Below are 23,554 nucleotides of genomic sequence, written 5' to 3' on the forward strand. Positions count from 1 at the left end.
ACGATAGACACATTATGCGCAAAATTTTGAACTAAACATGAGTTTACCGCCAAAATGAATATTTCAACTAAATCCAAAAATCAAAGCACCCGCGCGTTTAATCCAAACTGTCCATTTTACCATCTCATCGACGGTCAGCAATCATTATCCGCGTGAACCACATCCCACCAATAACAGCACGCCCCTCTTCTGCTATATAATAACTCCTCGTCTCTTCTAACCACTCACCGCCAACACCAATTTATTTCCTCGCAAGCCAACAAACATCTCAATTTCCAATCCCAACCGCAATTTCTCTCTCTGAAAATGGCACCCAAGGCCGAGAAGAAGCCCGCGGAGAAGAAGCCGGCCGCCGAGAAGGCCCCTGCGGCCGAGAAAGCTCCGGCGGAGAAGAAGCCCAAGGCAGGGAAGAAGCTGCCGAAGGACGCCGCCGCCGGCGACAAGAAGAAGAAGAGGAACAAGAAGAGCGTGGAGACGTACAGGATCTACATCTTCAAGGTGCTGAAGCAGGTCCACCCTGACATCGGTATCTCCAGCAAGGCGATGGGGATCATGAACAGCTTCATCAACGACATCTTCGAGAAGCTCGCCCAGGAATCCTCCAAATTGGCGAGGTACAACAAGAAGCCGACGATCACCTCCCGTGAAATCCAGACCGCCGTGAGGCTGGTGTTGCCTGGAGAGCTGGCGAAGCACGCCGTTTCGGAAGGGACCAAGGCTGTTACCAAATTCACTAGCTCTTAAATTGAATGCTTTGTTAGGGTTTCTTTTGAATGATTCGGTTAAGTTTTCTGTCTGTGTAAAGAATTACTATGAATTTGGTGAATTGAATGCACAATTTGGGTTTCATATCTATGCTTTCGGATTTGGTTTATTCTCTTAATATTGAGATTTATTGGGTTCTGCATAGATTTTATTAATTGTTACAATATAGGTCGACAATTGATCTAATTAATCATCTTGTATCCCAAAATTAGATGATATTCTTAATACTCTAATTGTCTCAATCCAAACACTTGTTTATTTCTAATTGTTTTCCCTTGCATTTTCTTATGTGTTTAGGACAATTTAAGTTTCTTCTTCTCAAAGACAAGAAAACAAAATAGTGAGATGGCAAGAAAGCTACTCATATGACAATACATCAGAATATCATTAAGCTTGAATCGTGTTAAAATCACCAAAAAATGTGACAGTATCAAATACAAACAATTTGATGTAAATGACAATTAGCAGTCCAAATTTTTAATGTTCAATTTTGTGTAAACAGCAGTCAAGTTTTTAATTGCGACTTGGTTTTGGAACTCAGCAAAAGCACATGGTGCTCAATTAACAAAAGCCCTTTGTACTCCTATAAATCTACTTAGCAACTTCAAAGTCTCCCTTGTATTAAGATCACATGTCAATCATTTCAAACAATCGACAACTATAACAAATTAAACCAATCTTCCTTGTATTAGGATTACATGTCAACCTCCACCCGTTTTTTTGATAATACTCCACTTAATTGATGTTAAAGAAGCAATCTCAATGCATATTACTCCCTCACATAGCTTGTTTTTCTGTTGTCGTTCACATAAATTGTTTGTGAGATTGTTTACATGGCTGCAGCTTCTTTAGTCTGATGTGATAATCTTATTTCTTTATTCCCATTTTGTACTCATCTTTAAGTGGAAGAAGAAAACAGGGAAAAACGCAGTATATTTGGATTGGGCTCTGGTTCTGTGGACAAATGTGCATTAAATCCTTAAAGATTTTGCAACTTCAAAAATTTCTACTAAAGACACACAATCACAAAGGTCATATCTTCTCCTTAAATTACAAGAGGACTCTACAACAAACGGCTAAAACTAATCTTCTGCCATAGTTAAATGAGAGCACTAGCGAGGCAACATCAAATTTAAGTACAATAGGACGAAATCAAACAGAAATTAGCAGTATTTAGATCACAAGTTCAAAACACAGAGAAGTGTAAAAAGTTAGCAAATTTAACATTCATTCATAAAGCGCATAAAACCATACAAAAGCCCTTTCTACTTAACTAGGAGTAGTGAACAAAAACATAATTTACAGAATCCTTACTTCAAACCCTAAAAATCAGCCCAAATCTAACAACATTTCAAATTCAAGCACTAGTGAATCAGCCCAAACCTAACAACGTTTCAATTCAAGCACTAGTGAATTTGGTAACAGCCTTAGTCCCCTCCGAAACAGCGTGCTTCGCCAGCTCTCCAGGCAGCACCAGCCTCACGGCGGTCTGGATTTCACGGGAGGTGATCGTCGGCTTCTTGTTGTACCTCGCCAATTTGGAGGATTCCTGGGCGAGCTTCTCGAAGATGTCGTTGATGAAGCTGTTCATGATCCCCATCGCCTTGCTGGAGATACCGATGTCAGGGTGGACCTGCTTCAACACCTTGAAGATGTAGATCTTGTACGTCTCCACGCTCTTCTTGTTCCTCTTCTTCTTCTTGTCTCCGGCAGCGGCGCCGCCGTCCTTCGGCAGCTTCTTCCCTGCCTTGGGCTTCTTCTCCGCCGGGGCCTTCTCTGCAGCGGGGGCCTTCTCGGCGGCAGGCTTCTTCTCCGCGGGCTTCTTCTCGGCCTTGGGTGCCATTTTCAGAGAGATAAAGCTAGGGATAAGATTTTTTGGAGTGGAATCGAATGAAATTTGCGTAAATGTTGAGAAGATGTCAAAACAATGTATAGTAGGGCTTTTTTTTATAGGGAAAGAGGGGAGATATATGATTGGTGGAATTAGATTGTAGCGGATCGAAGTTCTCTGCCGTTCAGATGCATCTGGAAATTGACGGTGGATATTATGTGGGTGATTATTAATTATAGATTCGCGTGAACGCTTTTTAAATTTTTCAGTGTGTTGGCGCTAAAGTGATTTAATTTTCGAAAACATATTTACATTTGAGATATTCATGGAAATTGTCTTTTTTCTCTTATTTTTTTCTTTTACTATTAAAATTAGTCTCTTCTTTAAATATTTAAATATACTAAAATTTTTTGCAATTTTTCTTTTATTTTATTTTTTCCTTTTATCCACTACATATCTTTCATTGTGGTTGATTTTTTTAGTCTTTAATTTTCTTTGGTTAAAAAGCGTGTATAGTTTCATACTAGTACTATGTATTTCTTGGTTCTAATTCTATGCTTCAGAAAACTGTGTGCCTGTGTGAGGTTTTGTTTTGGGACAAAGACATTAAAAAACACACACACAATAATAGTAGTAACATCCATTGGCTTGGTTTTGAGCATCTAGCACGACGACCATAAGCTCCACGGAATACATGTACTTTTGGATTATGTTATCATTTGTTATAATGATAAGGATATATCTATAGAAGATCCCATTATTTCAATTATGATTTAGCATATCTTTCCCATATATCTTGTTCGCCAAGTTAGAGTATCCACTATAGTTGGCCGGGCCAAACCACAAAACGTGGCCAAGGTATAAAATTGTGGTCGGGCCACAAACGCCCATATTTTACACTATAGTGGACATGCCCAAGCCACCAAATAATATATTTTTAATTAAAAACGGGTATATTTATAGAATTTGTGTAGGAATGAAGTAAAAAAATGTGTATACTTAGCCGCGGCCGGGCCACGATCGTGGCGCTCCCGTGTCCACCCCCCCCCCCCCCCCGCTACGGCTGCCCACCCCAGTCACTATAGGGAGCCGCGGCTCGCGGCTCTCCCGTGGCCCGGCCGCGGCTCCCCTATAGTGGACACTCTTAGGTTATTCGTAGAAATACTATAAACATGACCTATTGTTATTCTCTTCATTCAATCAGCGAAATCATAATATGTCTTTTATCTTTATTTAGTTTCCCATTTAGAATTTTCGATTGTCGACAGAACACGGTTTCTCTGCGACTTTCTTTATCTTTTTTCACTTGACAAGGGTTTTAGATGCTTTCATCAATGAAAGCATCCCTTGATAAGGAAAAAAACCCTTATCAAGTGAAGAAGATAAAGAAAGTTGCAGAAAAAAGTTGTTCTGTCGGCAACCGATAGTTTTAGTAAACTAGACGGAAAAATAAATAAAGATAAAAGACAAATAATTATGATTTCACTGATTGCTTCCCAAAGATAATAATAGCCTTATTTATAATACTAATGCTATTTAACGAACAAGAAGATATAGAAAGTTGCAGAAAAACGTTGCTCTGTCGGCAATCGATAGTTTTAGTAAACTAGACGGAAAAATAAATAAAGATAAAAGACAAATAATTATGATTTCATTATTGCTTCCCAAAGATAATAATAGCCTTATTTATAATAATGCTATTTAACGAACAAAATAGATATCCTAAAGATACGGTAAATCAAACTAACTAACTAAAAAAGAGATTGGGATATTCCAATAGTTATGCCCGTATCATATAACCTCCATTTCAGCGGTGGCATATAATGGGATGAACTATGGACCAAATGGTGCTGGAGGGAAGTATCAGAATAACATGTTACCTAATAAGGTCGGTAAGCATATATAATGTGAGGGCAAACAAAATCCCACATATGAGAATGAACAAACGTTAAGTATATAAATGGGCTACCCCAACTCCATTAGTATAAAGTCTTTTGGGGAGTATCCCAAGAGTAAAACCGTGAGGCTTTGAGAAAACGGACAATATCATACTAATGTGGAGCTCGGGTGTGCACCACCGATCCCCAACGTATAATCATTTCGCTCAATATCTTATTTTGTTTAAGCTACTTTGTACTGACATGGTTTTCTAGATGTATAATCAGTAGTTTAAAATTAAGTGGTTACAAATTTGTACTCAGTACTCGTACTACTGCAAAGAGTTGTTAACTTAAAGGTCCTTGTTGTTCTTTCATATAATGTGTGAGTAAATGTAATGATATTTTATACTCTGCTGCAAGACTCTTACAACTTAAATCCTTGTGCCAATATGTATAAGATAATCGTAACTGGTGTAATTGATCACATCCTGAATCATTATTAGTGTTTCTAGTTACATGACTAAGATTATAAAGCAACCTCGTTGTCTGGATGTTTCCTAGAATTATGCGTGTTCATGAACAATAAGTGTACGTGCAGCCACAGGACGACAGAAGTAGTTCAGTAACAATTGGAATTCCAGACGAACATATTGAAATTGTCATCGGTCGTGGTGGAAGGAATGTTATGGAGATGAGCCAGGTCTGTAGATAGGTCCCAAAGCTCTGTTTGGCAGATTCTTAGAACTGATGTTCCTCTTACTACTGCAGATTGGTGGAGCTAGGATAAAGATATCAGAGATAGGCAATTTCTTGTCCGGGATATCAGAGATAGGTACATACACGTAGAATTCTAATATTTCTGCTCAAGCTAATCGAAGCACAATCCATACCCACACTGCTTTTATTGTAGGAAAGTTACCATCACGGGGTCTCAACAAGCTATTCACATCGTAGAGTCTCTATGATATCACAGATGGTTGCTTCAATTACTGAACAAGAATGTGAAAAAACTCTGCTTTCTTTCTCATCTGATCAGGTTAAAAAGATGCCCCTCTTTCTGCAACTAGTGGTATTTATTTTGGCATTATGAGAAAAATGGAAGGTGTTTGTTTGTTACGGATAACTTACAATTTATTAAGTAGTCCCCTATTGTTTGATCTGATTTTGGTTATGTTCAGTAGTCAGCGTTTTAACAAGGAACATGCACACTGCTTATGTTTCATGTATTGATAATAGAAACACCTATTGTTGGAAATATTCAATCAGAATGTAGTAGTATTAAACAGAGTTATTTAAGTAAACGTTGTGAAACTAATCAAATAAGTACTCCCATGTTTTATGGAGTATTTAGAAAAGCGTGATTGATTTTAAAAATATTAACTCTATCAAGAGTTAATATTCTCAATTTATGCAGAATTGAGAAGTATAAGGGCAGCTCAGTTTCTCAATTCTGCAGTAGATAAATATTCTCTCATTTTGGTCCTCATCTCTCACCAATTTGAAGCAACTTTTGCTCACCTTTCCCTCCATTTTTGCCAGTCGTTTATACTATTGACGATGACTTTGGCCAATTTCTGAATGTGGGGATCTCTACCGAATCCCACAACACTATGTCAATTCTATCGTGAAATTGCAGCCAGTATATCAGAACGCAGAGGGTAGGAGCAACGGTGGTGTGGCAGAAGTAAATGGGATGCTCATACTCTAGCAAATATCAAACGCGTAAATGCAAAAGAAATCGAGAACTACATCTCTAATGTTTGACTTCTGTGAGATTTGAGCTAGGGATTGTTGAAAATTAAGATTGTTAAGGTGAGGGGTTTCGAAGAAGAGCTTGGTAGGGGTGAAACTAGTGTCGGACAAGAGATTAGGGTGGGTAGGGGAGTTGGGAAATCTGCGATCATGCTCAGTTGGAGTTCGGGCAAGAGTTTGGGGGGGAGGGAAGGCGGAGGTAGGTGACAGAAGAAGCGGCGGCGGCAGAGGAAGGTGACAAAGGCAGTGGAGAGGATGAAGACGGAGAAGGAATGGTGATGTTTGGGGATTAAGATTGCTAGGCATGTGAGGAGCTAAAGAGGGGTAGTTTAGTATGTGAAAATTGTTTTCAGCCCTACTCTCATTCAACCAAACACTTCAAATTGGGCTATACTAATTTCTTGGACTAAACAACTAACAACTCTACCTATCAACTCAAGCCCAAACCATACATCCATGTTAATTATTTACCCACCTACCAGACGAGCCCTAACTCGGCGAAAGAAAAAAAACTATTTGTTGGATTATCAGAACACAATTTATTTTGGCTTGAATTAGATTACTATAATGTATGTATAATATGAATTTGATTGGAAGAAGAGAAAAATAAAAATAGAACATAAAGAGATGGATCATAATATTCTTGAATTTTCTCCATAGTAAAAGAAAATAAGGGAGCGCTCAGTTATTTCAGCACAACAATAATCACAAAAACTAACAATAACCAGGATGGCAGCTTATTTATTGCAGTAACAAGCAGAAAACATTAATTTGATTGGAAAACAAAATAGAAAACTTAAATAGAGAATGAAGAGATGGATGGATCAGAATTTTGGCTTGGATTTTCACCACAAAGGGAGAAAAAAAAGTAGCGCTCAGTTATTTCAGCGTCGAATCATCTGGGGAAAAATTCATCACCTCCATCCAAATAAGGTACTCTGAAATTCACTCCTATTTAATAATTTCATTGTGAAAATGTTAATTTAATTAGAAAACAAAAAGAAATTTCAAATTGAGAATTTAGAAATGGATCAGAATTTTGGCTTGGATTTTCTCCACACGGAGAAAATAAAGTAGCGCTCAGTTATTTCAGCGTCGAATCATCTGGGGAAAAAATCATCACCTCCATTCAAACAAGCTATGCAAATCACTTCAATCATTCCAGTATAAAACCATCATCACAACAAGTATTGACATTTCACAAAAGACACAGTTTATATAGTGTGGGTAAAAGCAGAAAATGTTGATTAGATTGGGAAAAAAATATAGGGGTAGAACTTAAATTGAGAATAAGAGATGAATCAGAATATTGGCTTGGATTTTCTCCACAAAGGGAGAAAATAAAGGAGCGCTCAGTTATTTCAGCGTCGAATCATCTGGGGAAAAATTCATCACTTTCATCTCTCGAGAATCATTTCAAAAAAGGGAAACAGTATTTAGAAAAAAAGACGTAACAATTGGAGAATGAAATTTCACCAGTTCTGATAGAATAAAGCTCGAAACGAGCGAGCTCAGATCGAAAAGCAGAAGCCGGTAGATCAAAATATGGCGTCGGCTCATACACAACGCCGATTGAATGTTTGGCGCAGGTAATCAGTATATCGACGCACATAAAAACAGAAGATGAATAAAATTAGGAAATTCGAAAAACAGAAATCGCAGAGCGAACACGAGCATGGGTAAAAGAGATCGTGGAGAAGAGGAAGTTGCAGATCTGATGCATTCAACATAAATCTGTGTGATGAAGGGTGAGGAAAGGTTAGGATATATATAGGCGTGAGGAAGGAGGCGGGTTTGCTAAAACCCTAGTTTTGGAATCGGGGGCTCGGCCGCGAAATAGTTTTGGGGATGGACTAAATTAGAGACCATAATTATCAATTTATTGTAATCAAATAGATAACTGAATAAACTATTATTACCACCCGTATGGTCATGTAATTTTTACTTAATGAATAGAAATTCTAAATAATTATATCTATTATACATATACTACTTTACGAGCTGAGTAGAGAAAAAATAAAATAAAAAGTTAATACAATTAGAAAATCTAATATTTTATCTATAACCATCCTCAGCGCACACGAGTATAGAAGTAGGTATTATAGTGCAGGAATGCAAGATAAGAGCATTTCCAATGGTCCGTCGATAACACTCGGCGATTTTTCGCCGAATATTGCCGAGTTATCGCCGACCGTTGGGAGTGTTTCGGCGTTTTTTCGGCGTTAATTAACGCCGACTCCCGCTGCATCGCCGAATCATCGGCGCCCACTGTAGGCGCGATTCGGCGATAAATCAGCGTTTTTTTTTTTTTTCAATGGCTATAATTCCAAACCTATATATAATTCCTCCTCCTCCTCCTCCTCCATTCATCACACACAATCTTCATTCTCTCAATTTTTCAATCTCATTATCTCAATCTTCAATCTTCAAAATTATGAGTTCAAGTAGAAAAAATCCCCGAAAAGGTAAGGGCAAAGAGCCGAGTCCGCAAATTCCCAACCCCACTGATGAAACAAATCAGCAGTGGATGAACTCGTTGTTGTCGATGGGTTCTCCTCCCGGCCAATGTCCATATGCGGGTCCGTCCCCACTGCAGACTCCTCCGGTGCGCAGACTTTCTCCGTACTTCCAGTCTGCCCTCTCCAGCCGACGATGTGTATCGCCCCCAGATAGTCACATCGTTGTTCGACACCCCTGGATCAACTCTAGGCGACGAAGGATCTCAGGCCGCGACGTACACAACGGATCCGACACTCAGCATGGACGACTACGAGGAGGAAGAAACGCCCGCCGAGCCGCCTTCCAGGAGCAGGAAGGGGAAGGCGCCGGCGTCGACGGCTGCGACTGATACGGCTTCCGATGAGAAGCCGAAGCGGGTAAGGACTACTTTACTTACACTCTGGAAGAGTCCGAGCTGATAGCCAACTGCTGGGCGGACACGACGCAGAACGCGGAGCGCAACAACTACCAGACTGAGATCATGTTCTGGGAGCGGGTTGCGGAGAAGTACACGAGCAACAAGACTGCCTCGATGAAGGACCATGGCAGCGAGGCGATCCGCCGGCATTGGGAGCGCCTCATGAGGGACTGCGGCCATTTCAACGGTATATATTCTAACTTGATGACGAACATGACGAGTGGCCAGAACGAGCACATGGTCCGAGATGAGGCCATCCAGAGGTATAGTGGCCAGTTCTTGTCGAAGGGCTTCAAGTATTGGAACATCTATGATAGGCTGAAGGATCTCCCCAAATTCCGGACAGGGATGCACAACGCGCTGCACGGGAAATCGGTGCGCTCGCGACTTAGCGGTGCGGAGAGCGAGGGGAGCGCGTCCCCCATCGACTTGACTGGGGATGGTCCGCACGAGCGCCCTGTGGGAGCGAAGAAGGCGAAGGGGAGGCGGAAGGGAAAGGGCGCATCGTCGGATGCCCAGTCGAAACCCCAGTTCATACAACAAGCCACGCTCTCTGCCAATGTCGCCAATCTGACGCAGCTATACACGTTGTACTTCACCGGCGGCGGAACCCCAGAAGAGAAGCAGTCCCTCTGGTCGACCATCCAAAATTCGAAGATCCTGATGGGCCTCCCGCCGGACGCCCCTCCCTCTTAGTTTTTTAAATCTTTGTTTTTTATGATTTTTTATTTGTAGTTTTTTTTTTCTCATTGTATTATATTTTGCAATGATTAATACAACGATGAATTGTTCATTATAAATCTATTTATTAAACACATTTGTAGGGAAAATTAAACAATATTAGTGAAGATGTAAAAATGAAATGTTGAGTTAGAAAAAAATAAGAGAGAAATAAGGGATAAACCATTGGAGCAGTTGGCTAAAAATTAGCTAAAAAATGGGGATAAATTTTGGTGCTGATGTGACAGAAGTTAGGGAGTTTTTAGGAAGAGCATTGGGAATCCTGTAAATATTTATGATTTTCGAACATGAATTGTCACTTGCACACTCTATTCAGTATTCTCTAAACTTAAAAAGTTTTTCATTGTCATTGTTGGAAGAGTCAGAATAAAATATAATAAAATAAGATGTATTATCAATGCACACAAATATAAATAAAGAATGAGTCCGTCAAGAATTATGAACCAACGTTACAAAGTCAAATCGAAATTCAAAAAATATAAAGAAATTTTGGTTTAAAACAATAATGGAGTAAGGATATTTTTTTACTCCATCTGTCGAATAGAAATATGATAATTGAAAATAACATAAGTTTTAATGCATTATAATTGATAAAATAAAAGAAAAAGAAAAAAAGTAATTGAAATAATATAGTACTAGTAAATGATGAAACCCATAAATGATAAAAGTAAAAAAGAAAATATTTCTATGATACGAGCAAAAAAGAAAATTAGGCATATTTCTATAGTACAGAGGGAGTACCATTTTAGAGAATAGAGCGTGCAAGTAAAATAAAATGAAATAATGATGTGTAGTATTTTATTTTATCTCAACTACAATATGGGCGTGGAAATTGCAAGTTGAAGAAGATAATATATGAAACTATAAATAGAGGGTCAATCCATTTTCCAAAAAAAAAAAGGGCGCCAATGAACCTCAAGGTTTCAACAGATCTAGACTTCCAAACTCAAGACGCCGTTATTGAGTCCAAAGATGACACATAAAATCACAAGCTGAAACCGACCGGAACACCTTAGAACCACCCATGACGTCGCGACAGCAGAGGTCGTGTGTGGTAATTCACAACTTAGTCCAGCAATAACTTCAACAACATTAACTGCAGCATGATAGATTCCAATCACATTGCTTCAAGATTGAAAATTCTATTCATACTAAACATCTGTTTCGACAAAAGCAAATCTCACGACATCCGATGAGTATGCGGATGAGATCTTTGCTTACGCGATGGTATTAGAGTGTTAGCGGGCATGGAGTTTCCCTGAAAAGACTAATTTGCACATATACAGCTCCCTATCTTGCAGCTGATGGATAGCAAAAGGATCAAGAAGAACATGAAGTAGAACCATTCCCTTGAGAGCAATGTCATTGTCTTCCCCGGAAGTAGACTTACGCTTGATTCCAGACGAGCAGAACCATCCTCACCTCGAGAATAGCCAAACGAAAGAACAATGTTGAGGCTTGTGGGCTTGCTTAGTAACTTGTCTACTCCATTTCCATCTGCAGACAAATTTCTTATCTGAATCATGCCCGCAGTGACATGAACTGAAGTAGAAGGTTGTGACAGAGAATTGAGACGATGCACAGCACCTTTTGAAGGAAACTCGGCAGCCAAGGCTGGTGGAGCAGGCATGCTGCCCAACATCTGGCTGGCCTGTTTGAGGAATGGATATTGGAAATCTGTTACGCATGAGAGCCAGTTAGTTTAGAGCTAATCATTCTCAAGAATATACCAGTGACGCCAGGGCTTGGCAGTAAATACAGTAGTTGTCAAAAGAAGGGAATATTTTGGTACCTGATTCATATGTGGAGGAGTCGAGCTTATCAGATGATGATCCAGCGTCACCATTATTGTTGTTGAGAGGTTGTGCACTGGGTAAAGTAGGTTGCTCTCCACCAACTTCTGGTTCCTGTCATGATAGTATGAGTTAGATCACTTAGTTCCAAAAGAGCACAGAAACTCAATGAATTGGGAGTAATATTACCTCAGAAGGAAGCAGCGGTTCACAAGGAAGAAGGTCCTCTATCATTGCTAAGGAATCATATGCAAAGTCTTGGGAGTTGCCGATACTGGCATCGTAGAACGAAAAGAATTCCTCAAGCGTGCTGGCAGGAGAGGTATTACCTTCAATGGGATGTGATAGATCACTGCCTTCAATGAAGCTTGCACTACCTTCAATGAAGCTTGCATTACCATATGGCAGATCTGGTGGATTCTCTTGGAATGGTTCATCAAGTAAGAAATCCAAATCATCAGAATACTCCGACTTACTGGATTCACCAATGAATTCATGTTTGACTGCTCTTACATCCATATCAAATGGAGCAGGTATATCATACAAGTTATTCTCCTCATGCTGCTCAGGTTCACAATACTGGTCACCAGCACTCAATAAGAGCTTAGGGCCATCATCCACGGACTCTGCAGTTTCCTCAACAAAGCTGCTGCCATCTGTCGGCTGACAATTCGATTGAAGAGGAGAATCGGCAGATGGATTATCTGATCGAAGGATCTGGCACCAAAAACTATTAGTCAAATGCATATGACCCGGAAAATAACACTATCACGTAACAGAGCTTCTTACAAGATAAAGTTTTACTGTATTGAGTATTTTAAGGATGGAGACAGATCATTATATAATCTTATTCAACTTAAAGAAGAACACAAAATGCAGTAATTGTTACTATAAATTTAAATAATAATCAAGAATGTGTACAATGAAAAACTGTTTACACATGGGAACATGATTATCAAATTCATTACATCAAATCCAAGTTTTGGTTACTCTTATATAAAAAGATGTTGCACAGGACAAATAACTAATACTATTATGTTTAAGTTCCTATTCACTGTAGCAAAAGCTAAAGCAGCACCAGGATTAATCTCACTATAAAATCCTACATTACTCTTCGACCACATCATTTGCAAAATAATCTAAAAGATATTGTTAAGTTCCTTCATGGAAATTTTTCATCTGCATTTTTTTCCCAAGAATGCTACCCCAACTCCCCAAGATTGTTAAGGAAACAGCTGATCGCAAGCTTCCAAGGCAAATTATATAAAAATCATACGGTTCTTGACAGTTCTAAGTTTCAAATCCAGTAAATCCCAAAAAATACATCTTTTATACCCTCATAGATCCATGCTTTTATACACATTTTTTCATCAGAAAGAATCTGAGGCAACAAATTTGACAAAATATCAATGGCGTGTACAAACCTGCTCAAGATCATCGCCGTCCAAATAAGCATCATCCCCAAAGTCAACCTCCTCTGCAGCCTCTGCTTTTGGAATCAAGTCTGAGTCATCACCGAGCCATTCTTCTTCCACAAATGGTGCTCCGTACTGCTCACCATTCTTTGGCCCAGAGCCACTCTTCTGGAAGACACGGCAGAGCACAAACGCATCCTTTTCCACAAAAGTACATACCGTCAGCAAATAAAAGGTCAACGGTTCTAAGATCATGAAAAATTATTACAACATTCACACCAGGTGAATCATCTATCCAGTTTTCTATATAGACAGAAATGTGAGTGATCCTATACTATGCTTAGTGGATGGAAAATCGATAATACACCTGATAGAATACAAAACTTTTGTAGCATAAATTACACCACCAGTTCCCATATCATGTTCACTCTTCCAAAGTTCAAACCTACCCCAATTATTTTTATTTCATTCACATTGTAAGTGAAAATTTTATGCTGTAAAAATGTGACATTCTACCTGATGAATGCCAGCTCTCTCCAACTCCAAGTCAGTGAGTCTGTACTCGTGCATAACCCAGTTGGTTCTCTGTCCCTTCGGAGCACGTCCAATATGATATACAAGAGTCTTCTTCATCCCAACAATCTGCCCTCTGTGGTAGACAGCCCTGTCCTTCCCAGTAGTCTTCCAATACCCTTTTTCAGTGGCTCTGTTAGTCCTTGCTCCATTACCATATTTCCTATCCAGCACGCTGAAGAAATACCATTCCAGATCTCTAGTCTTCAGCTTCGAGAAGCCTACATGCGCCAAAGATTACTACTATAAGGCTTGAATTTATACACACACAAATTTAACCAACAAGACTAGTGTCCGCAATAAAAATCATAAATCCATCTTTAGCACCTAATGTTAATAGCTGTATCAAATAAGCCCTTCAAGAAATTTGGAATGACAACAACAACTGAAATTCGAGATCAGAATTGACACAACACGATCTGCGATTCAGATCAAAATTCAACGGCGATTAGTCCAACAATACCTCAGTATAAAACGCATCAACTGGAAATCAAATCCTAGTGAACAGACAAATCAGTAGAAATCTTCTAAAAAACAAATTAGGACTCTTCTTCGAGGAAAAGGAAGTCCAGTGACGTGAAATGAATCTACGACTCTAAATTCAATCATCCCAAACGAAAATTCAAGTAGAGACGAGGAAAAAGAAAAGAGAAATGGGAGAAACGCGTACTTGGAAGATCCCAAGGCTCGGCCTTGTAGATATCGATATCAGAGATCGCACGGAAGCGGAAGCCTCTGCCGCAGACCTTCCGGCGCAGATAGTAGCGCACCAATTCCTCGTCGGTGGGGTGGAAACGGAATCCAGGCTCCAGCGTATTGAAGGAATTCTTCTTCACGGCGATCTCCATTAAAAAAGTCGTCAATTGGCCAAGATTTAGGGTTGAGAATTGGGGTTGGAATGAAGGATGCGTGAGCTATATATATAAATGTAAAAGGAGTCTCTACTTGAATAGGCGATGAAGAAGATGCTCAAAAAGTATTTATATAAATGGAAAAATCTCGATGATCCGAAATTTTTTCGGGTTTAGAGCTGACGGCAGCGCCGCTTGAGTTTCTTTCGGGTACGGGTCGCCACCGAGGATCCGAATTTTATTCGGGTTTATAAACAACAGTTTTTAGTTTTTCAAATACGGAGCAACATGGAAAAAAACACATGATTATGTCACATTTTCAAATGTTGGAACTTTTTTGAAAGTTTTTGTTATGCTAGTATAAATTAAATTGAGAAGTTATCATTCACAATTTATGTATTTTTAAAAATATTTAGATTATAATTAGGAAACTTATTTATATGAAGTTGGATATTCAATGTGAACATTATGAGCTCGAACCTAACCTAATTGATTAACAATCATATTTCTACAACTGGCTTTAAATATTATATGACGATTTTAATATCTCTAATAGGATTTTATTTCAGTACACGATCAATGAATAATACCGATACTTGAACGGAAAATCGAATCTCTGGTTCTCATAGCTTCTTGAAAAATATTAAGTACGGGAATTAAATAATACAAATACACTTAATCAGTTAGGAATTATTGAAAATGAACTTAAACTCAAAAGTCATATTATTATGATTCAATTTTCAAGTTTATAGAAATATTTAGAACTGATCAAAATCGATGTACCATTATTTAATTAGCGGTTTTTTGTTAAAGAAAATTAACGGTTTTTTGTTAAAGAAAATCAATAATGATAATTCATTCTAGTTGGTAACGCAAATTCGACTTTTTGGATGGAAGAGAAACAAACTGGGAGAGAAGACAGGAAAAACGGAAGCTGTGAGATTCTAAACATCATCGTTTATTGAAACAAAGGGAGGAGAATTTTCGACAGATTCATAGGTCGTCCGCACCAAACTAGGAGAGTTCACAGTACATAATACAGAGGCAAAAATCTCTCTCGACACCCACTACTCATCTCCCCCATCAAGAACAGAACACAGAATTCAGTTCTGATGCAATGGAGATGGAATCCGGCCCCAACAAAGAAAATTACATGCCGATACCGCCTAGGCACGTCTCCGTAGCTCCTCGTTTTCTTTGGTCACTAGCTCGACCCGTGATTGAAGAATGTTGATCATTGCTTGGGCTCTCATCACCTCAATCTTCAAGGTCTCCCGCTCCATAGAGACGTTCATAATCTCGTTCTCTAGGTTGCTGATAAATTTCAGGTACCCAGGTGGCACCGACTTCTCTAGGTTGGAGGAGTCGAATGCTAGTGTGCTCGCGGGCTGCTGGCTCTCTTTGGGCTCGAATAGAGGAAAGTCCAGTAGTCCGGAGGTAAAATTTGTCGTCATCATCACTGTACAAGGATCCTGGCTGGTCGTGGTGGAATCTTCGGATCCATTAGCGTGGCTCGAGTTGGGATTTTCGTCAGGCTTCCCCCGTTTGCTCTGAGCTAAAGAGAGTGGCTCGGGGTCTTCTTCTGATCTCTCCCTCTTGCACAAAAACGGAAGAGACTGCATCCCAGTCGTGTTCTCAGTCTGGGGAGGAGCCATCGTTAGAGGCGGAGTGTCCTGTCAACACATTCGAGGCTTAGCAAGCTCATGCTCATCACAACTCAACTCGATAAATAGTAATGATAAAAAGTTTCGATCCATTATGCAAGAAGACTATGAATAGGTTAATCCACGAGCAATCAAAAGAGCTAGAAGACGTACAATACAAGAAATCTACGTAAACCAAACATTTAGCCCGCTTAGAAATACACCATTCTTAGGCGTTTTCTACTGGTTTATTAGTCGAAAAGGGAAGAAATGGCGCATTTTTTATTGTATAAAGAAGAAAATCAGTTTCATGACTTGTAAACTATTTCAATTTTGGAAAGACACAAAAGCCTTGAACTAAATAATTGCATCTTTCTGCATTAACACATTAGATCAAATGCAATTATCAAATTGAGTATATGGCTAAGTCAAAAAATACTTTAACCTTTAAATATCGAGCATTAACTACGGAAGTACGGAACCAATCACGCCAGTGGTGATGTAATCCGAAATAGGAAGCATTACAGCAAACAACCACAAGCAAAACACACCTGATCGAGATCAGTACACTCGACTCGTGTTTCATCACCATTCACCACATCATCTTCGGTATCTCCCCCAGGCACCACCACCACTGCATCTTCATCCCATTCTTCTTCGACAAAAGGGGCGTACCGGTCCCCATTGGGGGGTCCTAGGCCGCTCTTTTGGAAGATTCTACACAGCACAAACGCATCCTTTCCTCACAAAGCAACAAAGCAGAATTAATCTCAAGATTCCACAACTTTGCAAGTAGAGAGATTCATAGGCTAAATCATACTCCATATAACTAGCACACCTGTGTCACTCCAGCCCGTTCCAGTTCTGAATCGCAGAGCCTATACTCGTGCATCACCCAGTTGGTCCGCTTTCCATCAGGCGCCCGCCCGCTATGGAACACCAACGTCTTCTTCATACCTATGGTAAGACTCTTATGGCGCACCGCTCTATCCTTTCCGGTCGCCTTCCAATACCCCTTACCCGTGGCACGATTCAGCCGAGACCCATTCCCGTACTTCCTATCCACGGGGCTGAAGAAGTACCACTCGAGATCTCGAGTCTTCAGAGACGAGTAATCTTATCCAAAGCAAAAAAAAAACTCACATCAGTTGAAGAAAATCAACAATCAAGTTTTGAAACAAACAGATCCACATTAATATCCTCTCTTGAATTCAACCACAGCCTTTTCAAAGTTCATACAACTTTTTATAGTTTTCTTGCACTTCACTTCATAGCTTACTTGCTTCAACAGATAAAAAGACTATGCAAACCCCAAAATCTCCAACCAAATAATCAGCAAATCAAAACTGAAATTTACATACACCACATACTCCACAAGCTAAACCAGTAAAAAAAATCGATCTAATTATTTTTTTATAAAAAAAGGAAAAGGAAAAGAAGCTGCGCCACCACAACGCTACATAAAAGATACTCCACCAAACCTCTTCAACAATCAACCAAACATACAAAGCAACAAATTATAAAGAAGGAGGCTACGAATTTTAAAAAATTAGCATTTACGATATACCAGCAAGCTCCCAGGGCTCAGATTTGTAGACATCGATCTCAATAACAGCTTCGAAGCGGAACGGCTTCCCGCAAGCTTTCCTCCGGAGGTAGTACCTGACGAGCTCCTCATCGGTGGGGTGGAACCTGAAGCCCGGCGCCAGAGAGGTCGGAGACGGCGCTGCTCCGGCAGCCGTGGCCACAACCGCCACCTCCTGTCCCATTTCCCGCAGGTAGAATAGAAAGAGAAGAAGAAAAAGGGTGGGTAAAGTGGAGTGATGGTGCTCCCGCAAACTCAACACAAACACATCGAGGAGAATCGAATCAATTGGAGGATAAAGTGGGTGAGGAAGAAGATTAGAAGGCAAGAAAAAGGGGGATTTATTGAGTTGGGGTTTGGTTATTGCCCATGGGTTAAGAAATGCAGGAGAGTGGATGCTTGCTTGACACGGAAATCGAAAAATCGGAAAGGGAGAAGTTGAGAAGAGAGGGCAGTGCGTTCGGCTTAGCTGTTGTACATTGTTTTTCTTTTTATTTTATTTATTTTTGTCCATGAGTTTTTGCTTGCTTTTGGCTGAAGCGTCTCTCTCTCTTCGGCCCCCCTTCTTGTTTATTTCTTGAATAAATACAATAAACTGAATAAATGTTAAAATTAGTTCTAAATATAGTCTATTTTATGATTTTGATCTTATATTTTATTTTTTGAATTTTTGCATCCTGAACATTTTAACTTGGATCATAATTAGTTCGACACTAATATTTCTGTCAATTTTTAAAAAGTTTTAACCTGAATGACTGTTAAAACCATCAAAACCAGTTAAAATCGTTTAAAAATTGACAAAATTGTTAGTGTATGACTGTGATCCGAGTTGAAATTTTCAGGATACAAAATTTCAAAAAATAAAATATAAGACCAAAATTATAAAATGAACATATATTCGGGACCAATTTTGGCCTTTATTCAATACAATAATATTAGTCCATTTCACTTTCATATATATTTGCGGGGAAATAAACTAGCGACAAACATAAGTATTTTGGCTACCACTGTTGGAGCCCTTGATTAGATAATTAAAGATTGAGTTTAGTATAATTTCATCCCTAAATTAGTTATATACCCTATTAAATATTCCAGCGGATCACATGAATACGAAAACTTTCAGATTTTGTGCAAATTTTTGTCTAATAAAAAGCGCAATAATTTCGTTAAATCAGTAGTACTTTGTTGTGACTTGTGAGAAAGAAGGAATTCAGTTTTTGCTGTAGAATGTGCTTGTGGTTGTGATAAACATTGGTGGCTGGATAAGTGGTGTTATGAGAGATTAATATTATAAATATTCCAAGTGGGTAAATAGTGACACCAATCATTTTTGTGTGGCACCATTATGTTTTTTTAAAAGATCATGACACGATACTATAGGTTTACAAAGTAGTTTGTCAAAAACATCCATTACTATATATATTAATTAAAATTGATACAACACATCTCACATGAAATAACAATTAAGAACTTAAAAGATCGATATGCCGCAAAACAATACATGAACAATCATATACCAATATAATAAAATAAAATTGTTCATTCATACCATGTACGTAAAAATAATGTAAGCAACTTATTAGTGGGTTTTAGATAGGTTTTTGTTCTTATAATTTCCTGTAGAAAACTCTAAGAAGTTATCCTTCAATAATCTATTATAAATGTTATAATCATTTTAATGAATATCATGTGCATATAATAAATTGTGTTATCTTTTTTTAATTGCTAAATCTTTTCTCTATTTTCTAATAAGATGATAAACTAAAACAACGGTGCTTCATTCACCCTTATGGTTGGCATTTCATTATCCATTTACATCTTTATCTTATCACATCAACAATATATAGTATAACAAATCTATAAAATATTGAGATTAAAAAGATAATTAACTAAAACATCAATAATATAAGTATATAACACTAAAAAGATAACTCCCAACATTCATACAAATCAAATTCATTGAGATTATTATAACATGACAAAATAAAAAAGTAAGATTACCACTTCATAAAAACTTCAAAGCAAGAAACCAAAGTTGACCCTCCTATTGAAACATGTTACTTGCAACTCAAAAAGTAGATTCAGATAAGCAAAGCAGCAATACTTCTTTGACTTTTTTCTTGAAAAACAAACAAAACTTTATCATTTTTCCATGTGAGAATTAGACACACAGATGATAGTACCACTTTGCTTAAGCTATCTGCAACACTATATAAAGGGAAATGACATTTTTACACACTGTGATTCAACAAATTTTCAATATTGTTGCATCACAATATCCAAACATGACTGGCTTTTCTATATTTGGGGTCCAATTTGGCTCTCTCCTCATGTGACTACCTCTGCAAAGATGACAGCCATACACTCAGATTGTTATCTTTTCATTGTTTGTTGAGTTCTAATTTACTTGTTCAACTTAAATCTGATGTGACTTAAAGAAAACTCATGCGAAAAAATTGCAACCATATTCATTTGTTGGTTAATTAGCCAAGTTGATTTCAATCGGAATTATTTGGAGTATTTTACTTTGGGAAGTGGTGGAGTTTGATCACAAAAATCTATGCTAAAATTTAATTTCAGCTAATTTAGATCGAAATTATATTATTATATTCATCTTTTAAAAATAAAGTAAGCTATAAAAGCAATATTTAAACTTTGAGATTTGCACATAAAAACTATAAAAGCAATATTTTTAAGTTTCACAGAATATTTATGTGCAAACCTCAAAGTTCAGATGTTATTCATGTAATTTATTCTTAAAAATAACAACTATATATATTTTGGTTAGTCTTTTAAAAATAAAAATATACAATTTTTATTTTAGAAAAATTTAATCTTTCTAATGAGATAAAGACTCATTTCTTAACAACAATACATCCATCAATATTTTTTATATATTAAATTTTGTATTATTTTAAAATTGTTATTTAAAAAAGATGTAAAGAGAAATTTTCTCTCTCACTTACTATAATTGTGCGTGTGTATGTAGAGCCGTTGTATCAATTGAATAAATACTTCAAATACAGAAAAAGAATGTACAGTATTATCACGCTCTCCGAATACTGTTGGAGCAGTAATTTAAGACTCATACAAGATCCATACGTATGTTAAAATGTATACTGTACATTTTCTATGAATAGAAAATGGAAGAATATTAAAAAAAAGTTGAATACGCTGAAAAGACAAGTGGGGCCCAGAAAGGAAAGGGACATATGCATGTGAGTCAACATGCAAGAACAAATCCAATGAGAAATAAATAAGGATGGCTGTTAAAAAAGAATTGAGTACAAGTAAAGCAATTCATTGCCCATCCGTTAAGAAACCTCTCCTCAATATCATACACTCATTTTTTTAATTTTTTTTCTATATATAAATGTATGCGACTGATATCTCAATTGTTTGTAGCAACCGTAAAAATTATTGATATTTTCATACATTCCAATTGAATGTTTTGTGGAGTACTAGTTTTGGTTCGGCCTGTTCACTATGCATTTGATTTTAAGTTTAATTTGTGGAGTACAGTATTTTTTAATTTAAAAAAAAAACTTATTAAGAAAACGTAAAATACTGAAAATCATGTTAAAATATATATCAACGTGTCAATACAAACTAAAATAATTAGGGATACAGATTCGTGAAGTTAAACTCGTGCACGAGTGAATCTCGCACGTGTGAAGCACTAGTCAAATATTACTGTGGCGTACGGCCGCCTTACTTTAATATTCCAAGTTCATTTTGAAAAGTGTTACTCTCACTTATCCTATTCCTAGTAGCAGGAGTATTATTTATCACTTTTAATATGACATATATATTTTATTGTTATAATGTGTATTTATATTTCTGAATTTATTGGGTTGCCTTTCCTTCTGGGAGAGGTAATACAAGGTCGGTGCAATTGCATTTTCCATTGGACAATAAATAATTGAAATGCACGCTTTTTTTGCTATCAATACTTCAATACCACATCACATCTGTTTTTGGATCCAATCATCCAAAGATTTTTCTTGCTACGCATGCAATATTTTAGTGAGGATAATAAAAAAACAATTTCCCCCCCCCTTTTTTTTTTATAAAGAACAATATCGTAACTTTTTTATATTTAATAGGCACACACCAATTAAGCTAAAAAAATAGTACTACGTATAACTTTATTTTATTAGTTCGCATAATGGAAGAGGTTGATGATTCAATCAATTGTGGCAAACACACAATAAGTAATTGATTGATGAAGCATGAAACAAAAAATAGTTAACTTTACATGCATTAATTGGATTCTTTATTATTTCAACGTATGTAGTAATTACTTACTACTCCTTATATAACAATTTTGATTTGAGAAATAAAGAACTCTGCTTTAACGTGCTATAGAAAGAGGACATTTTAGGCGTATTGGTCAATATTCGTTAAGTACTTGTTAATCACGATCAACTTCATAAGAGTAACAAGTATCTATGATAGCTACCAATATAGAATATACCATGATTTGGTGTGACTATTTGATGCCTAAACAATGGAAATTAGGTTAATGAATTTATGTCAAAATAACCACATGTAATGAAAATCACTTAATTAAATAATCATAATTTCGTGGGATAGGCCAATGACTGCTTGATGGGCTAACTATTAATTAAGTTGGGCCTATATTAGGTTTGTTATAGGGGATTCCTACCGTCAAAGCCCAACTCAATATACAAATTTTCTTTATTTTCATTGCTACATTTGTTTTTCTCATAACAATAATTAGCATTATATGCGATATCTAGTTGGAAGCGGTCATATGGAAAAGTATATAATAATAATTTACAATTTCTAATTTCGGAGAGTGTTATATTGCTAACCCATAACTTAATTGCTAACTACTACTAAATAATAGCTATTAGATATTCAAATTAATGGCTTAGATCATTAATCCCTAAATATCAATACGATCAACGAAAAACGTCAATAAGGCCATATGATTAATTCCAAAAAATATCAATAAGGGTATTAATGTCAATTAACTACATATTTAGTTATAACTAACTTTTAAAAGAAATCCCAAAACTTTAAATTCATATAACATATATCAAATTAAAGATAATTTCATAAGGATTCCAACGATATCATACATGCATATGTTCCAACGTCAAAAGTTGAAATTTTTTTAAATTTTTTTAAATTTTTTCGTATAAGCAGAAATGTCAACATACTATATAAAATATGTCAATATAATACATGTAGAATGTCAATATAAGCAATGAGTTAACATTCTTAAAGCATTGTGTAGACATTCTCAAAGCATTGTGCTGATATTTTCGGAACACTATATTGACATTTTCATCCATAATATTAATTTGAAGTTTCTTTTTTTTTTTTTTTTTTTAATATCTTTTTCAATTTAATTAATAAAAACAAAAATTACACGTGACAAATTATAGATCACACGCTTTCTAAAATCCCATGGCTTTAAATTAATTATAATTAGCAAATAAATGATGAGTTAGCAATTGACCACCACCTCCCGTTTCAATGTCATAACTACGGGTTTTTTAATGCACAATTTATATTTCTCTATCATAATATTGCTTGCACCAAATACTCCAGCTGCTATGATTTTAATCTTCCAATCCGATGAATAATTCAAAATACTACTACTAGTCTACTACTACCATTATTCTTTATCGCTCGCTTAATTTAATAAAAATCATTAAGAATGTTTTCTGAAAAGTAATCCACTCACTTAAATAAATGATAGATAATTCTAGAATTCACTTAAAATAGCCCTTTTCAATCAACACTTAAATTTGAAAACGAGAAATCTTAGGCGTT

The 23,554-nt window shown here is 37.1% G+C and overlaps 4 protein-coding genes and 3 non-coding genes across 8 annotated transcripts; 1 reads left to right on the forward strand and 6 right to left on the reverse strand.

Moving 5' to 3' along the window:
- The first annotated feature begins 214 nt into the window (after positions 1-214).
- On the forward strand, positions 215-849 carry LOC125210590 (histone H2B.3). Its single transcript, XM_048110126.2, has one exon. The coding sequence runs from the start codon at positions 307-309 to the stop codon at positions 742-744; it is 438 nt and encodes a 145-aa protein (XP_047966083.2). The 5' UTR covers positions 215-306; the 3' UTR covers positions 745-849.
- A 1,118-nt stretch (positions 850-1,967) lies between these two features.
- Positions 1,968-2,683, reverse strand: LOC125216882 (histone H2B). The gene has a single exon (XM_048118664.2). It carries the CDS (start codon positions 2,606-2,608, stop codon positions 2,165-2,167), a length of 444 nt encoding a protein of 147 aa, XP_047974621.1. The 5' UTR covers positions 2,609-2,683; the 3' UTR covers positions 1,968-2,164.
- A 4,364-nt stretch (positions 2,684-7,047) lies between these two features.
- LOC125217188 (small nucleolar RNA Z103) lies at positions 7,048-7,152 on the reverse strand. The gene has a single exon (XR_007175607.2). It is a non-coding gene; the product is annotated as a small nucleolar RNA Z103 (small nucleolar RNA).
- Positions 7,153-7,254: 102 nt separating this feature from the next.
- Positions 7,255-7,357, reverse strand: LOC125217182 (small nucleolar RNA Z103). The gene has a single exon (XR_007175602.1). It is a non-coding gene; the product is annotated as a small nucleolar RNA Z103 (small nucleolar RNA).
- A 167-nt stretch (positions 7,358-7,524) lies between these two features.
- Positions 7,525-7,629, reverse strand: LOC125217184 (small nucleolar RNA Z103). Its single transcript, XR_007175604.1, has one exon. It is a non-coding gene; the product is annotated as a small nucleolar RNA Z103 (small nucleolar RNA).
- A 3,089-nt stretch (positions 7,630-10,718) lies between these two features.
- LOC125213893 (NAC domain-containing protein 78-like) lies at positions 10,719-14,638 on the reverse strand. 2 transcript variants are annotated; one of them, XM_048114682.2, is made up of 7 exons: positions 14,338-14,638; positions 13,611-13,888; positions 13,104-13,292; positions 12,156-12,396; positions 11,869-12,056; positions 11,679-11,793; positions 10,719-11,563 (listed from the first exon to the last, which is right to left on the reverse strand). In XM_048114682.2, the coding sequence occupies exons 1-7, from the start codon at positions 14,513-14,515 to the stop codon at positions 11,154-11,156; spliced, it is 1,599 nt and encodes a 532-aa protein (XP_047970639.1). In that variant the 5' UTR covers positions 14,516-14,638; the 3' UTR covers positions 10,719-11,153. The 2 variants fall into 2 exon arrangements, with proteins under 2 accessions (XP_047970639.1, XP_047970636.1); XM_048114679.2 differs by having other exon boundaries at positions 11,869-12,396; positions 14,338-14,637.
- An 801-nt stretch (positions 14,639-15,439) lies between these two features.
- On the reverse strand, positions 15,440-18,230 carry LOC125213848 (NAC domain containing protein 50-like). Its single transcript, XM_048114602.2, has 4 exons — positions 17,729-18,230; positions 17,000-17,277; positions 16,713-16,898; positions 15,440-16,191 (listed from the first exon to the last, which is right to left on the reverse strand). Exons 1-4 carry the CDS (start codon positions 17,928-17,930, stop codon positions 15,685-15,687), a joined length of 1,173 nt encoding a protein of 390 aa, XP_047970559.2. The 5' UTR covers positions 17,931-18,230; the 3' UTR covers positions 15,440-15,684.
- Positions 18,231-23,554: the final 5,324 nt, after the last annotated feature.

This window comes from Salvia hispanica, chromosome 3 (genome assembly GCF_029641045.1).
Source record: "Salvia hispanica isolate PSC_SH4W2 chromosome 3, Shi_PSC_v1, whole genome shotgun sequence".
Lineage (NCBI taxonomy): Eukaryota > Viridiplantae > Streptophyta > Magnoliopsida > Lamiales > Lamiaceae > Salvia > Salvia hispanica.

Excerpts from the sequence above, each read along its gene's own strand:
- LOC125210590 (XM_048110126.2), top strand. The coding sequence starts at position 307 with ATGGCACCCAAGGCCGAGAAGAAGCCCGCGGAGAAGAAGCCGGCCGCC.
- LOC125216882 (XM_048118664.2), bottom strand. The coding sequence starts at position 2,608 with ATGGCACCCAAGGCCGAGAAGAAGCCCGCGGAGAAGAAGCCTGCCGCC.
- LOC125213893 (XM_048114679.2), bottom strand. The coding sequence starts at position 14,515 with ATGGAGATCGCCGTGAAGAAGAATTCCTTCAATACGCTGGAGCCTGGA. Across the intron at positions 11,794-11,868 it reads AACCGCTGCTTCCTTCTGAG|GAACCAGAAGTTGGTGGAGA; the intron begins GTAATATTACTC and ends CTATCATGACAG. Across the intron at positions 11,564-11,678 it reads CTCCTCCACATATGAATCAG|ATTTCCAATATCCATTCCTC; the intron begins GTACCAAAATAT and ends CATGCGTAACAG.
- LOC125213848 (XM_048114602.2), bottom strand. The coding sequence starts at position 17,930 with ATGGGACAGGAGGTGGCGGTTGTGGCCACGGCTGCCGGAGCAGCGCCG. Across the intron at positions 16,899-16,999 it reads AACGGGCTGGAGTGACACAG|GATGCGTTTGTGCTGTGTAG; the intron begins GTGTGCTAGTTA and ends TTGTGAGGAAAG. Across the intron at positions 16,192-16,712 it reads AGTGTACTGATCTCGATCAG|GACACTCCGCCTCTAACGAT; the intron begins GTGTGTTTTGCT and ends ATGTGTTGACAG.